This window comes from Dermacentor variabilis, chromosome 2 (assembly GCF_050947875.1).
Source record: "Dermacentor variabilis isolate Ectoservices chromosome 2, ASM5094787v1, whole genome shotgun sequence".
Classification (NCBI taxonomy): domain Eukaryota; kingdom Metazoa; phylum Arthropoda; class Arachnida; order Ixodida; family Ixodidae; genus Dermacentor; species Dermacentor variabilis.
Genome location: NC_134569.1, coordinates 133,801,206 through 133,816,611, shown reverse-complemented (window position 1 = coordinate 133,816,611; position 15,406 = coordinate 133,801,206). Strand labels below are relative to the sequence as shown.

Genomic DNA, 15,406 nt, shown 5'->3' with positions numbered 1-15,406 from the left:
ATATTGGCAACTGGGGGTCTTGAAAAATAATTTGGCCATTTTTGGCCATAATTTAGAACAATAACGAGGCACAGAAGGGGTTAAAAGTGAGAACATAAGTGCATGCACCAGTTTCTGTCAGGTTACATATGCAGGAATGGAATTCATGATTGCTAACTGTCAACCTTACCGCTCTTTTGCATGCGTCATGTCGCATTGCAAAGGGTTGGTTATAAAAGTAAGAGCGCATCAGTTTCCCCCAAGCTTCTCCTATAGCGGTGACTGCTTTTTATGTAGCACTGCACCGGCTTTGGCATTGGCCTTACTTTCCCCGGTCCTTCCCTCATAGCAGCTAGTGCTTTGATACTCAGCATTACATTGCACTGAGTGTCTTTGGGATTGGCCCTGGCCGTAACAAAACAGCTAACGCTTCTTCGAGTACAATAACTCAGACGTCATGCCATGGCTGTATCTGCCATATCTGTGAGTCATCGCCTCAACTGCATTGCTGCTGTTGTCACACGTTTGCTCACGTCACATAAGCATTCGTTTGCCTTACTCAAGCACGTTGACACATCTGGTGATGCTCTGCGGAATGCCAAGTGGTGTTGAATAGCCAGATAGTTGCTAATCGCTTCGCATAACACATTTCTACAATCAAAGGTAAACATTCGGCAGATATCTGCCTGGCCGGGGACAACTGTATTAAAGAGAAGGAAAACTCCAACTAATTTTGATCAACAGTTTAGCTCCGATAGTGCCATCATCTTGGAGAGAGAAAACGACAACTGGCGGCAGCTCTTTTGGGAATCGTAGCACATCTGGAAGGTAATGACTAATATCTGGACACTTGAATGTGATTAGACTTGAATGACATTTGATGCAATGAATGCCATTCGACCCGTGGTAGTGCTACACAGGAATAAATTTCGTTCAGTCATGATATTAATGGCAATCATTGCCGAAAAATTTGTGAGAAAAGTAGAACAAGGTATGTGTAGATGTCTGAAAAGTCAATCTATTTTAATATAAATATAGGCAATTGCCCCATTGAAATAACACACACATAAAATTTCTAATTCCTGAATGTCTGGCCACTATAGGCTAAGACAAGACTTAGCCAGCGTAGTAGCCATAACCAATAAATTGCAGGCAAACAGTATGACTGACATGGCAGCGCTGAACGATGATGCTCAGTTGCAGTAGCACGGTGTCTACTAAGTTGACATTTCCAAATTCCTTGAGTTTTCCATGTTTTCACTGAATGCCCTTGCAAAATTCCCTGAGGGACACAGAACTTTGTTTTATGTCAAGACAGGCTGACACCATGCTTCCCGATGCTGTCGCTCTCTAGTAAGCACGTTAAAAAATAAAAAACGACTTAATCCAGTTCGAATAGTAAGGAGTAGTGCTTATATTCTTCAAAAAGAAAACAGAAAGAAGGGGTTTGTAAAATGCACAGCAAAAAGAAATTATCTTAAAAAAAATATGGCAACACCGATTGTCGAATATTCCGGAATGCAAATAAAAAGGAGATGCATACAGAAGCAAATATTTTTGAAGATGAGCTATTTCTTTCAACTGACAGCAAGCTTACTGGTGTGAGACCCGAACTTTGTCACTAGTGAGATTCTCTCTCAACGGCTGGTAACCTCAACTCATCATCCTCATCAGACACACAGCACCTTAGTGTTGTGTTTTACTGCTTTAAAGAGTTCCTTTTTGTTTGTATTAGGGGCAACTGCCTCTCAGCGAGAGCCAACACTGTTTTTTGACCTCAAGCACCTTAAAAGAAGTGGCGACAGGCTTCCTTTCTCATTTGTTCCTCAATGCATAGGTCCTCCCTATTCACGGACCACTTGAAGCATCTTCTTGGTCAGTTGTGCAGTAACTGTCCAATTTTTTGGACTCCCTAGGGGCCGTGAGAACATCCGAAAAATCGGGCATTCCGAAAAAATGAATGCACGTCTTTTACTGCCCTTACGGGCTAAACTCGCCGTAGGCACATATGAAAAAGCTCTGAAGGCATGCCAGTACACTTATTAAGCATATCGGTGCTTGTACCGTGACAGGAGGTTGCGGGTGCCTGTGTGTATATTGAAGGAATGCATACCGTTTCCCATGACAATTGCCTCTTCCCACACTTGTTATGCTTCACCACAATACTTTCGCGTATGATTCACCATGTAACATTACTGTACTGAGGCGAGGCCGACTTTCCGGAACCGGCACTATGCAATGCACCATGCTTTTCTAACTTCGAAGCCAATCGTGAGGACCACAAAAGTGGAGTCGGCGCCATTCCTGACAGTGGCGAATTCTTTTAATGAAAAGCACGGCACAAAACGTCAAGAAGCTTAATAGTGAACATCGAAGCAGCTAGGCCTAGCGTTGCCACCGTGGTGGCTATGGGAGCCAGCGGATGGACTTCGAGTGAGAGTGCCGGTTCGAGGTGGCGAGATAATCAAAATGGCAGTATTGGCTTTGATCAATGCCGTTTCGGACCTGCGGTCGCGGCAAAAGTCAGGAAAATCAGATGGCGAAGGGCTCTCGCGTCTGAAATTTCAGACATTCTTATACATTGACTCTATGGGGTACGAGCACGTTGCCGCGAAGCCGTCTGAATTATTGTGCGTCAAGAAAGTCTGTTGTTGACTGTACACTGGCTACTCCTCCAACTGACAACACAGCATCAAAAGACGATTCGTTAGGATCCCTCTGTTACGCGAGCCGGCATTACCGCGACTTTCGTTCCCTTTCGATAAAGTTACAGCTCCTTTTCCCTGGTAGAAGCACAAATTCCCCGAGTTTCCCTGAGTATTTCCAGACGATTCAATATCCCGAGAATTCTTGGTTTTCCCGGTTGGTAGACACCTTGAGTAAGTGAAGCAGTTAGTACTTTATGCATGCTTTGCATTGCAAGCCACGCATACTAATCAGACGAAGATGCTCGATAGTCAAATAGATGCAGATGCCCTTTAAGAAGCCGGAAACAAGTGCACACAGGCACCCGATTGTTTACAGTATAGCCGACCAGCAAAGCGATGGCCGCCAGATGCCACTGAGGTGGGGAGTAAAAACATTTTGTGACAGCCTGCCGTACAGCTTGTCTTTAGTTAAAATGAGATTCCCTAAACCACGCAAAATTAATTACCTCTTTACATAAGTGTTTCTGAAGTTACGAACGCTGAATGTCATATTTTGCCTTGTCTCTGGGGTGGAGAGTATACATTCGCTTTGAGTTTGAAGCCGAATGAATTTCTCGAACTCATTCTATTGCGGAAGTCATTTGATTTTAATGGCATTAAATTTCATTGTGTAGCAACCGAATAAATTCATTTGATGCTAATGTCATTCGGTTTGAATGCTATTAAAAAATCCAGTGTGACAGGGGTACAACATCAATCGTTCACCAGGAACACTTCCTGCCATTTATTCTCAAGGCTTACAATAAGTATCAACGTGCCTGTCAAGGTGCCAAAAACGTATATAAGCACTGCTACGCCTCACGCCACCTCAACCCTGAAGCAGCTAGTCGGGCTCTGAAGCGCTGTGTTTTAAAATAAATTTTGGTTGAAGTTTTTTCTTCTTTTTAATTCTCACAATGTGTGGCATTTGCATAATTCTTTTTCCTCCTTTGATCTGAGGCACACACATAAAGAAGCCATAGATTCGTCACTCAGCTACAAAATTTTTAGCTTGACTCACCATTCATGGCAACAACGTTGTTGGCAGACGAATCTTTGTGGGAGTAGCTGTCAGTTATTCTCTTTCCAACAGTGGTTTTCTGCAGCTCATTCTCCAACATCATCATTTGCTTCTTCATCTCTTCAATGTCTTGTTCTAGCAGCTTCTCCTTCTGTATAGTAGGCAAAAGGTTCGAAGATCAAAAATTGATCACAGGTAACCAAAGTTAGTTCAGACATGTTCCAGTAAGTTCGGAGCAACGCATCTTTTGCAACTACATAGTATATTTAACTTAATGAAAAAGAAAATGATTAATGTTTTTTGAGAAAAAGTGGTTAACACGAAAGAAAGTCGGAAAGCACCATCTGTACCAGAAGCACCTTTTACAAGTTTTGCCAAATCTATATTTGTGTTAGGTCCCAAAGTGGCCTAACAATTACCTTTTGAAACATTACGGATGAATGGCACTGATCTTAACTCGTTATCATGAAACATCAATTCTCTGATTTGGAGGAAAGAAATTAAGTGCAAGTATGTAGTGTCATTGTGATTGCTGCGCATTTTCATCATGTGCCGTCATTAGCCGCGAGCCGCGAAAAGAATCTGCTTTTGTTCTCGGCTGGGCTGGATGCCACGGCTACCACTCCACTGGCTGCTTTGTTTTTTCCAAATGTAAGTAGGAATGATGGCACATCATGTCGGCCACCCTCACATTGTTCCTTAGAAGCACACTTCCAAATTTGAAATGGTCGAGATTCTTATCTAGCATGCAATGCAGAAACTCGTTAACATCTTTGCTAAATATATTTCGTAGCAAGAATTTCCAAGAAGTGTTCTGTGGTTGTCTGATAAATGCATTGTCTGAAAAAATAAATATGAGTGTGCAAATATTTGAAATTTCAAATACGAAGTGATAGTCTCCTATCCCATTCGTATTCTATTCGATAATTCACTATTCTAATTGCTCAATATGTGTTTTTTTCTAATACTATTACAGAAAACAACACTAGTCGTATTATAGTCTTGAGGGGGACAGAGTGATGCGGGAAGAAAGGACTAGCATTTTGAATTCTGCTGCAGGGGACTGCAGTTGCTGCATAGAGGTACTGTTACCTGGTTGAACATGCTGGATAGGTAACTTAGCTCAACAATTTCCATTCATTCAATAAGAATGGCTCGCAGTCATGCAGCCATTCTTATTGAAGGTAGGACACCATTCTAAAGTTAGGTGCCTTACCTAACTTTAGCCAGAGTTTAAAAATATGCAAATGCCACGCAGCTGGACCGAAGAAAGGTAATGTTTGCCGTCACTTGGAGATACTCATGCTATTTTTTTCATTCTGCCTATTAGATAATTAGTCTTAATTAATAAAGTTCTTAAATATTATGATTAGATGAAAAGTGTAAATGAGAAAATTGTAAAGCGACATGAGAAACTCCCAATAAAGCTTTCTGTCACTCAACACGTGCTACATAAGTGTTTTTCCAAGCCTGAAAGGAGTCTGCAAATTCACACAAAATTGCAGCTCGACTGGCCACTCGAGGCACATTGCGTGTATGTATTCGCAGGCTTCTTTCACACTCAGGAAACACTTTTATGTAGCACGTATTGAGGAACAGAAAGCTGTATTGGGAGTTTCTCATGTCACTCTACAATTTTCTCATTGACATTTTTCATCTAATATTTGAAAAGTTGATTAATTACCTAAGACTATCTAATTAGACGCAATGAAAAAAAAATTGAGTATCTCCAAGCAATGGCAAATAACACTACCTTTGTTCTGTCCAGCTATGTGGCATTTGCATATTTTTAAACTCTGGCTAAAGTTAGCTGGAACACCCTGTATATGAGCTTGCTGTCACGATTTCTCACTTGGCCAGTCTCGCCAAGTTTGCAACCCATTAAAACAATATGTGTTGCTGTAGTATCACACTTGTCCCCTTCAACGAATGCAACACTGTGCATGCATCTGGTGACACGATGTTCCCTTGTTCCATGACTGCTATTGTTGCGGTGCCCCAGATAACTAAAGGTGACTTTCTGATTTTCAAACTCCTTAGTTGCCCAGTAGTGCTAATGTATAAGCCTCATGTACCTAAGCATGTAAGATTCTTTACCAAATGGACTCTGTGCAAACATTATTTCACATTTCTTTCTTAAATAAGAAATTCTACATTCAGAGCTCATTTTTTTTCCAATATTCATAATCAGTTGTGGAATTTCACTAATCGAACACCTTAAGAGGAAGCTTTAGCTCAAGTGCTCCTATCTAAATACATGTAAAAGGAGAATTCGTTTTTCCTGGCAACCACTGCACCAAATTTGACGAGGTTTGTTGCATTTAAAAGAAAAACTTAAAATCTAGTGACTGTTGGTTTCGAATTTTTGAGTTAGGTCGTCAATCTTTTATTAAAAATTGGCGAAAATCAAAAATTTTCAAAAACGACACTATCAAGTTTGCAACTCTGTAGCTCAACCACTAAGAATGATAATACAATTCTGTGAATTGCATCTAAAAGTACCTCCATAGCGAACAAAATTGATATGTTACACATGAATATAAAAAAAATTGTAAAACCGTTGTAACCAACGTAACAAATTCATGTAAGATGTAAGATGACATATTGAATTTGTCCGCTTTGAATGATCTAATGGATGCCGTTTACAGAACCGTGATATCAGTTCTTGGTGCATAGCTATCAATTTGTAAACTTCGTGCTTCTATTTTTTTCGAACGGTCGAATATTTGAAAATCGTTTTAAGAAAATTCAAGCCCTAAATCGAAATTCCGCTTCCAACAGTCACTAGAATTTAACTTTCTCTTTCAAATGCAACAAATTTAATCAAAATCGGTCCAGGGGTTATCTCATAAAAACGTTTTTGCATTTTACATGTATTTGAATAGGCCGTGTCAGAGTTGGGCCTGAGCTAAAGCTTCCTCTTAAAGAAAAATTAAAGAGAAGCCATTCTTTTGCTTTTTTTTAACTCCCCTCACAAGGTGGTAATTTCACAAATAATTGTGAGCAAAAACTGGAGGCAAGCAGCAAGAAATGTAATTTTCTTCTGGAACAGCCATTCAGCATGGAACAGGGATGAGCACAGCACTAGTCGTATATGCATTGTACAACATGTTATCAGGCTGGAAAATATTTCAGCAACAGCCATGATTTCCAAATTTTCATTCATGATTGCACGAGCACGATCTGCAGAATTACGCATTATACATTTAAGCTTGATAACATATTTTAAACAGTGCTCATCTTGTAACTTCTTTTTAAGAGGGATAATTAATGAAAAGACTGTTTGCAGGCTCTAAAAAGGCACTAATTCTTAAGAAGAAATCAGAGATGGTCGAGAATGACATAACATACCTTAATAATAATATACGGAGTTTTACGTGCCACAACCACTTTCTGATTATGAGGCACGCCGTAGTGGAGGACTCCGGAAATTTAGACCACCTGGGGTTCTTTAACGTGCACCTAAATCTAAGCACACGGGTGTTTTCGCATTTCGCCCCCATCGAAATGCGGCCGCCGTGGCCGGGATTCGATCCCGCGACCTCGTGCTCAGCAGCCTAACACTATAGCCACTAAGCAACCATGGCGGGTTAACATACCTTGGCACTTTATTTATCCGGTTAACCTGGGTGAAACCCTTAACCTGGGCAAAACCCTAAATTTTATAGAGTGAAATGAGGAAATGCTGGTGCTATTCTGAAAGCATGAGAACTGTGGCATGTGTAGTAGGTGTGAAAAAGGAAAAAAGAACTAGAGGTAGTAAAAATGTGATATTTCCTTTTGTATCTTTTTGCTGAAGAGTGCTTTTCCTGACATTCCACAATTTCTATTAAGTGCTGACCAATGCTTGTAATCTCCTGCTAATTCGTTTAGAAGCACGGTCACACTAGTACAGTTAAACCTCGCTAATCGAAGTTGGTAGAATTGTCAATTTGCTTTGTTATATCGAAATTTCGTTCTAGAGAAATTCAACCTTTTATGCAAATAAGTACTGCCACAAACCGATACGTATTTGTTACAAGGAAAGGGCCTGCAGAATTTTCCGAATTATTGGGGAATAAAAAAAAAGCAAATTTGAATGAGAAAACAAATTTTGATAAATTAGGGGTTGGCAATGAATGATACGGTTTCAGGCCATGTACGACATCATCTTGGCGGGAAGAATTAAGCGTAGCCAGCCACGCTTTAACGTGCACTCCGCCCCCGCGACTGATAGTGTCGCCCGCTCTGGGATGACGCTATCAGGAAAATATATTTATACGCTCCCAAGGTCGCATGGGCCTCACTCACATTTGTAAACAAGCGAAATAAATGTTAACATTTTAGAATGAACAAGAAAGGGACTTGGGAATCGTCAGAACTGCACCTTACCATAAGTGCACTACATCTTGGAAAAACTGAAGAAATACCACAGTATTCCTCAACTTGACGAAGTTGATCCTAAAATGAGTGTACTTTACTTAACCCTGTTCCAAAAGAGAAAAACAGAGTCAAAAAAGAGGCCTGTTTCTTACCAGTGTTCTGTCTAGGCCTTCTGAAAGTGTGCTTGACATAGGGGTCGCCATGCTGCGTCCACCAGTATTCTCGGAGCTGTCGCCTTTAGAGAATTGAGATAAGGTGACACATATACATCGCTGATTCCATCACTGTGCACAAGAATGTGGAATGTGTTGGCAGCACAATGGCCACTCACCATCGTTCATGGAGCTGTCATGCTTCTTCCAGAGGCTGTGGTATTTCCCTGAACACATGAAATGCAAATGTAAAGCTGCCATACATTTTCTACGTTCACATACATGCAGAGCTCAGTGATTCAAATGTGCTACTTGGGCCACATGGCTGTTGGCATTTGTTGCAGGGGACACCAAGCTGATGCATTCTGATATACGACGAGGGTAGAGCGACTGCATGTCCTCAGTGGTGGCACAATAAGCACCAACCACCATGTGGTTTGAGTACTATTGCATTTGAATCGCTGAGTACTGTGCATTCATGCATACAAATGGTGTACAAGGTGTTTGAGGATGCAGCTCCGGATTGCCACAGACATTAACATTCTAATTTTATCTGTCTAGGCACTTCATCTTCAGCAATGCCTCTGTCACCTATCTAGCACATTATACCAGGCTAGCAGCTTCGAGTCTGACACAGGCAATGAAACCATATGCAGCCCTAGTCACCTTGCATGCTGCTCGTAGTAACATGCACTTTGGCCACCTCGTCAAAATGGCAAAATCCTTTGTTGTTGGGGTGAGACAAACGCTCATGGCCAATTTTCATCTGTAGGAAAAAGACATAAACACTGCCAGTTGTTAGACATCATTCAGGCAGTTCAGTTTCTACAGCATGTGGAGGCCATCACAAGCGATGACCTTGAAAAGCCTACAATGGCCATTGCTAGGCAGCTTTAGTTTTCAAGCAGACAGACTTTCTGGGTGCGAGTATATTAGGAATCACTCTTAAGGGATAGATTTCGTTCTTCCCACAGGAGCTGTGCAACCCAAGAATGACTGTGAACTTCTGTCGCCATGTTGACCTCAAGGTGGTGTCCTAGTCCCCAATACTTATAAACCCACTACACTGCTCTGTATGGGGGGCATCACTGAGAGAGGAAAACTGACAAATAGCCACACAATGCTAAATAGTCACCAAAGGCTGCCATTATGGAAGCATTAGCCACATCAACAAGTACTATCTGATCTGAGCAGAGAGCCATTACTGAAACAGAGTTCAGTTAATCATTAAGGCTGTGTTCATTGAACAGTTTTAGGAAATTGCCTGAGAAACAATATAAAAGTTATAAAAAATTGGTATAATATCTAATCTTGCCGGAAATATTGCTGCTATTCCTGAAGTCGGCGCTATGTCCTCGAATACCCGATGCACCCAATACATGCATACATTTTCGCATGTTCATTTCATGTACATTCCCATTTTCTTTGCGAGAAAACCAACTTTCAAGCAAATTTGACTGCCGAGATAACATTATGCATATATGTGTTAACAGCATCATTGCATGCTGCACTGTTCTTTAGTGAGCTATCAAGAGTAAATACTAGAGATGTAAGCTGTTGAAGAAAACATTGAAAATTTCGGAAACATTTTTTTTTCAACCAGGATGAATTGAAAAAAAAAAGAACAAGAAAAAAAAATAGCAGAACTTCCCTGCGAAATTCTGTTGCAATGCCACTTCTTCTGATGCACCTAAATGTTCCTTTTTTAAAAGGCTGTCGCCAGGACTATTATGCCAATTGAACTAAACCTCTGGCTACACTAACTCAATTCAAATTGTTGGACCGTGTAGCAGCGACCACGCTTGATCGAAACTGGGAAATTTGATCCGAATCAGGAGCTATCTTGATTCAAAGTGACTGTAACGCTGCGGTGCTCTAACCTGCTCCAACCGTGGCCGACATGAAGTGCTGTGCACGGACAGCCGGCCAATCCGCAGAGCCACCTGCCCAGTGCTGTCACATCGCTGTGGCAAATGGCGCCACAGTATCCGCAAACTCGACTGTACAGAGTGTATGTGAGTGAACCAAGTGGATGGGCACTTGAGCGAAGTTTTTATTTCTTGTAATCATGTTTTCCTAATTAAATGCATATAGTCCTCCCATTAACATGCAATTATTTCAGTCATATTGCTACACGCGTGTTGTATTTGATTGTTTGAACGAGGTGCATGGGCGCCATCACTCGAGAAAAGAGGAGGAAGAACGAGCTGGGCTCGTGCTGTGAATCTAGCCGGTCAGCGCTGCAACCGCTGTTGTAAATGCAACCTGTAAATAGTTGCCCGTCTCACTGACTCAGTCTTCGCATGACATTGTGGTTCCCCGTCCTCGCCACGGGGCTCCGAAGCGGCCGCACCGTCGTCTTCTCAGTCATGGCTTCCAATGGAACTACCCCGTCACCACCTACACCTGCGGCGCCAACCACGACTTCCATTACGGTTCCTAGTCTCCATGATCCTGGGACATTCTCCGCCCAAAATGACGTTCACATCAACGACTGGCTCAGCATGTATGAGCGTGTTAGCCAAAGCCACCACTGGGACCCTACTATTATGCCTGCCAATGTGATCTTTTATTTGGATGGGGCACCGCGTGTCTGGTTTCGCACCCATGAGTTCGAGCTATCCAGCTGGGACATTTTCAAAGAGCGGCTTCGCGACCTATTTGGCAACCTGTCAGGTCGCCAACAGGCCGCTCGAAAAGAGCTTTCCACCCGTGTCCAGTCGTCGACTGAATCGTATGTCTCCTACATACAGGAAGTGCTCGCGCTTTGCCGACAAGTCGACGAGCACACGACCGAGGTTGACAAGGTGGGCCATATCCTAAAAAGCATCGCGGACGACGCCTTCGATTTGCTCGCCTGTAACAACGTTTCTACCGTAGATGCCATCGTCAAAGAATGCTGCCGCTTCGAGGTAGCCAAAAGCTGCCACGTCGTCCCACAGTTTTCACGGCTCTCAAACACCCCTGCCACGTCCTCTTGCTCCGCTCTTACCGCCACACAACCATTTCAAGAGAATGTCACACGTATCGTTCACCGTGAGATTGAAGCGCCAAGCTGGCCCCCCTTCATCCACAACCCCTGACGGTACCTTTGACCAAGCAGCCCCCAATATCTCCGTTATTCAAGCAGTTGTGGGGCAAGAAATTGCAAACCTTGGCATCCCTACCGCCTGCTCTGTCTCCCGACCTGATTCGGCACCCATTCCCATTCGTATTTCATTCCCAGACCACACAATCCTGCTGAATGGCAAACCCCAGACGACAAACCGATCTGCTTCCGCTGCCACCGCGTTGGTCATGCTCCCCGCCCCCGCTGCACCACCTGGATGCCGCCATACTGGAGCTCATTCCCTGCTCCTTGCCCATACGCCGATGCTCGCCGTTATTCACCTCGCCGTCCATACCCTACTTCTGATCTCCCGACAGCCGCTCCTCCGTGCAATCGCCATCGCCTCAACGCAGTCGGTCCCCGTCACCCCAAGCCTCGCTGCTTTTCCTTGCCAAACCTACGGACGGAAAACTAGGCCATGCAGCAGCAGGCAGTGATGCATCATGCTCGTCCTGCACAAATCCTCCGTTGATGCTCTTCGCCAACACGAACCTAACTGAAGTAGCCGTAGATAGTGTTCCGTTGACGGCATTAATTGATACTAGAGCACAAGTGTCCGTAATGAATGCTAACCCATGTCGTCGCCTCAAAAAAGTTCTTACGGCTGCCATCACTCGAGCCGTACGAGTTGCCAATCCACTGTTGCTGTCAGGGGTATGTGCACTGCTCCTATAGGAATTGTTGGCTGCCAAATTCCAGTTCTGTTCACCGTGCGGACCAGTTGCCCTCATGACCTAATCTTCAGGCTCGACTTTCTGACGACGCATTCTACCCTCATCGACTGTGCCACCGGTACGCTGTGCCTCGAGCTTCCTCTTTTTTCAGACACTCGCCCCGAACAACCGAACACCCTCTGCATTACAGCGTTTGTTTCCTTACCTTCAAAAGCCCCAACCTTCGTCGAATTGGCCTCAACAACTGTGCCTAATGGCAACTATGTCGTCTCACCTCTTCATGATGTCCTCCTGGCGCGCGACATCTCTGTGCCACACTCCGTCGTAATCCTTGCAACTAATCGGATGTGTCTCCCCGTTATCAATTTTGGCTTGACGAAGCAAGTGCTACATGAAGGCAGCATGCATGCTCAGCAGGCATGCTCCGGTCAGTGACAGACGACCATGTCACTGCTTTTGCAGCCGACGCGTCTCCAGATCCTCCTGATTACCCGCAGGATGCCTAGAACCTCGACAGCCTATTACGTCCCATGGTTGCTCCGGACCTCGCACCTGACCAAGCAGCCACCATATATCACCTTTTGCTCTCTTACCGCGACATATTTGACACTGACAATCGACCACTTGGTCAGATGTCCCTTGTTAAGCATCGGATGCTGGGTACCTTCAACCACTCGAGATTCCCACGGAACCAATCTTTTGGGTTGGTTTGGACTTACTTGGCCTTTTTCCTCTTTCTACCTCTGGGAACAGGTGGATTGCTGTGGCCACGGATTACGCCACTCGTTACGCCATCACCCAAGCACCGCCTACAAGCTGCGCCACAGATGTCGAAGATTTTCTTCTACACGACGCGATTTTATTACACGGAGCTCCGCAAGAACTTCTCACAGACCGTGGCCGGACATTCCCATCAAAAGTTATCACAGACATCCTGCAGTCCTGTGCCACGAGGCACATGCTATCCATGTCATACCACCCGCAAACAAATGGTTTCACAAAGCGTCTCAATCGCACTCTCACAGACATGCTCACGAAATATTTCTTTTCAGACCACACTGACTGGGACCTTGCTCTACTGTTTGTCACATTTGCTTATAATTGCTTGCCCCACGACACAGCCGGTTATTCTCCATTTTTCCTTCTGTTCGGCCGAGAACCAGCACTGCCCCTTGACACAACCCTCCCTGTTCATGCGGCACCGACCAGTGAATATGCACTTGACGCCATTGCACTGAGCCCACGCAAGGGAAATTGCCTGCGACTGCCTTCTGAAATCCCAAGAGATTGAAAGGCGTTTGTACGACTGGCGACACCGAGACGTGCACTTCCCACCTGGTTCTTTGGTGCTTCTATGGTCTCTGTCGCGTCCGGTCGGCCTTTCAGAAAAACTGCTGTGTCCTTACACAGGCCCGTACCGAGTGCTTCGTCCCGTGACTCCCGTCACATACGAGATTGCGCCCGACGCCCCATCTGCTTCCCAGCCCAGTGATATCGTGCAGGTTACACGATTGAAGCAGTATCACCCTCCCATTGATGACCTTTAGCCGCTCTGGGACGTCGCTTCTGTCGCCGGGGGATTATGCTACACGCGTGTGGTATTTGATTGTTTGAACGAGGCGTGTGGACGCCATCATGTGAGAAAAGAGAAGGAGGAACGAACTGGGCTCACACTGTGAATCTAACCGGTCAGCGTTGCAACCGCTGTTGCAAATATAACCTGTAAATAGTTGCCCGTCTTACCGACTCATCCTTCGCGTAACAATATTCACCAGTACTTCACCATAGCATATATAGCTAAGTTTGGAAACATCCTGATGAGTGTGACTTGCCTACAGGGGGGAAAGAGCTGCAAGCATTCTGCAAGTACTGTGATGCATCGCCTGGTTTCCCTAAAGCTACAAGCCCTACGAAACATCTGTTGTCCTGCAAAAAGTGCCCATAAAAGGTGAAGGACCTGCACAACATTCCATCTGAAAACAAACAATCTGGGAGCTCGGCGGCGGCTTCATCAAGTGAGTACCAAAGTTCCAGTATCTCAGTGGAAGCCACCTCAATTAAAAAATCCGCATGTCTCTCTTCTTTTAACAAAATAACACCTGGAATGCAACAAAATATTGATGAAGCTTTGACTAGGACTGTGTATATAACAAACACGTTCTCTTTAGCGGAAAACGAGCGCTGGCTTGCTGCTTTCAAGATGCTTCAACCTTCATACAATCCACCTAGCCGTTACATTTTGAGTGGCCACCTGCTTGACGCTGAGTATGAATGTACAAAAACTGATGTGCAAGAGACTCTGATGAATACGACGTGCCTTACCATATTCACTGATGGATGGACCAACATCTGCAGAGATTCAATCATGAATTATGTCATCGCTACACCAAGGCCTGTGTACTACAAATCGGTTGAAACAGGCACTAACCAGCACACTGTGGCTTACATCAGCAATGAGATATCTAACGTCACTGTCTCTCTGCAACGACACAAGGTAGTTGCCCTAGTCACTGACAATGTGAGTAACATGCAGGCAGCACGCCAGAAAGTTGTTGAAAAATTTCCACACATTGCAACCAATGCATGCGCAGCACATGCACTGAACCTGCTCCTCAACGATCTTAGGCACCTGAAAGCTTTTGAAGAAATTTATGAGATGTCCATGAAAATAATCAAATATGTGAAATGCACTCATGTAGTTGCTGCTGTGCTCCAACAAAAACAGGAGTCAAGAAACGGTAAAGGAAATCTTAGAACGCTCAAATTGGCTAGCAAGACAAGCCTGGGCGTTGTCACCCTCTCGTTGCAAAGTCTTCTCAACAACAAAGAAGCACTGCAGGCAACTGTAATGTGGAAGATATCGAGGTGCTCAAACTGATACGCCAGGCCATCTTGGATGAGAATGTGTTTTGGAAGGATCTTCACAGCTGCTTGGACTTTGTGACACCAGTCTCCCCGGCAATTACTAAGCTTGAGTCTGACCAGGCCTTGTCAGACGTCTTCGAAGTCTGTCATTCCATCAAAGGGGAGATCCCAGCGACGCTGGAAACTAGGTCCTTGACGCAAGGAGAACAGGCTCATATAATGCGTGTAATCTACGGCCATGAGCCGTTTTGTGTGCGACCGATTCCCATCGCTGCAAATCTATTAGACCCAAGGTATCATGACAAGAACCTTGGTGACGTGCAGACCGTGATCATGTTTGACTGGATTTCTCTACAGGCAGAGCACCTGTCACTGCACGTCGGGAAACTTCTAAGTAACGTCGCAGTATACAGAATCTGCAAGGTAATTTGGTCAAAAGAAGGAGTTTGGGAGCCTGTGAAGCACCTGGATCCATCCACATGGTCGAAAGGACTTTGCTTCAACAAACCCTTAAGTATAATTGCTTGCGGGGCTAGCCGATTGATTGCATATTACAC

At 44.3% G+C, this 15,406-nt stretch overlaps 1 protein-coding gene across 1 annotated transcript in view; it reads right to left on the bottom strand.

Annotated features, from left to right (window-relative positions):
* LOC142572714 (uncharacterized) overlaps positions 1-15,406 on the bottom strand; it is a 59,718-nt gene that overhangs the window by 15,446 nt on the left and 28,866 nt on the right. The window contains exons 10-12 of the mRNA XM_075682016.1: positions 8,381-8,428; positions 8,202-8,284; positions 3,688-3,838 (exon numbers count right to left, since the gene is read on the bottom strand). Of these exons, the coding sequence (XP_075538131.1) occupies positions 3,688-3,838; positions 8,202-8,284; positions 8,381-8,428 (282 nt within the window). The remainder of the gene's footprint in view (positions 1-3,687; positions 3,839-8,201; positions 8,285-8,380; positions 8,429-15,406) is intronic.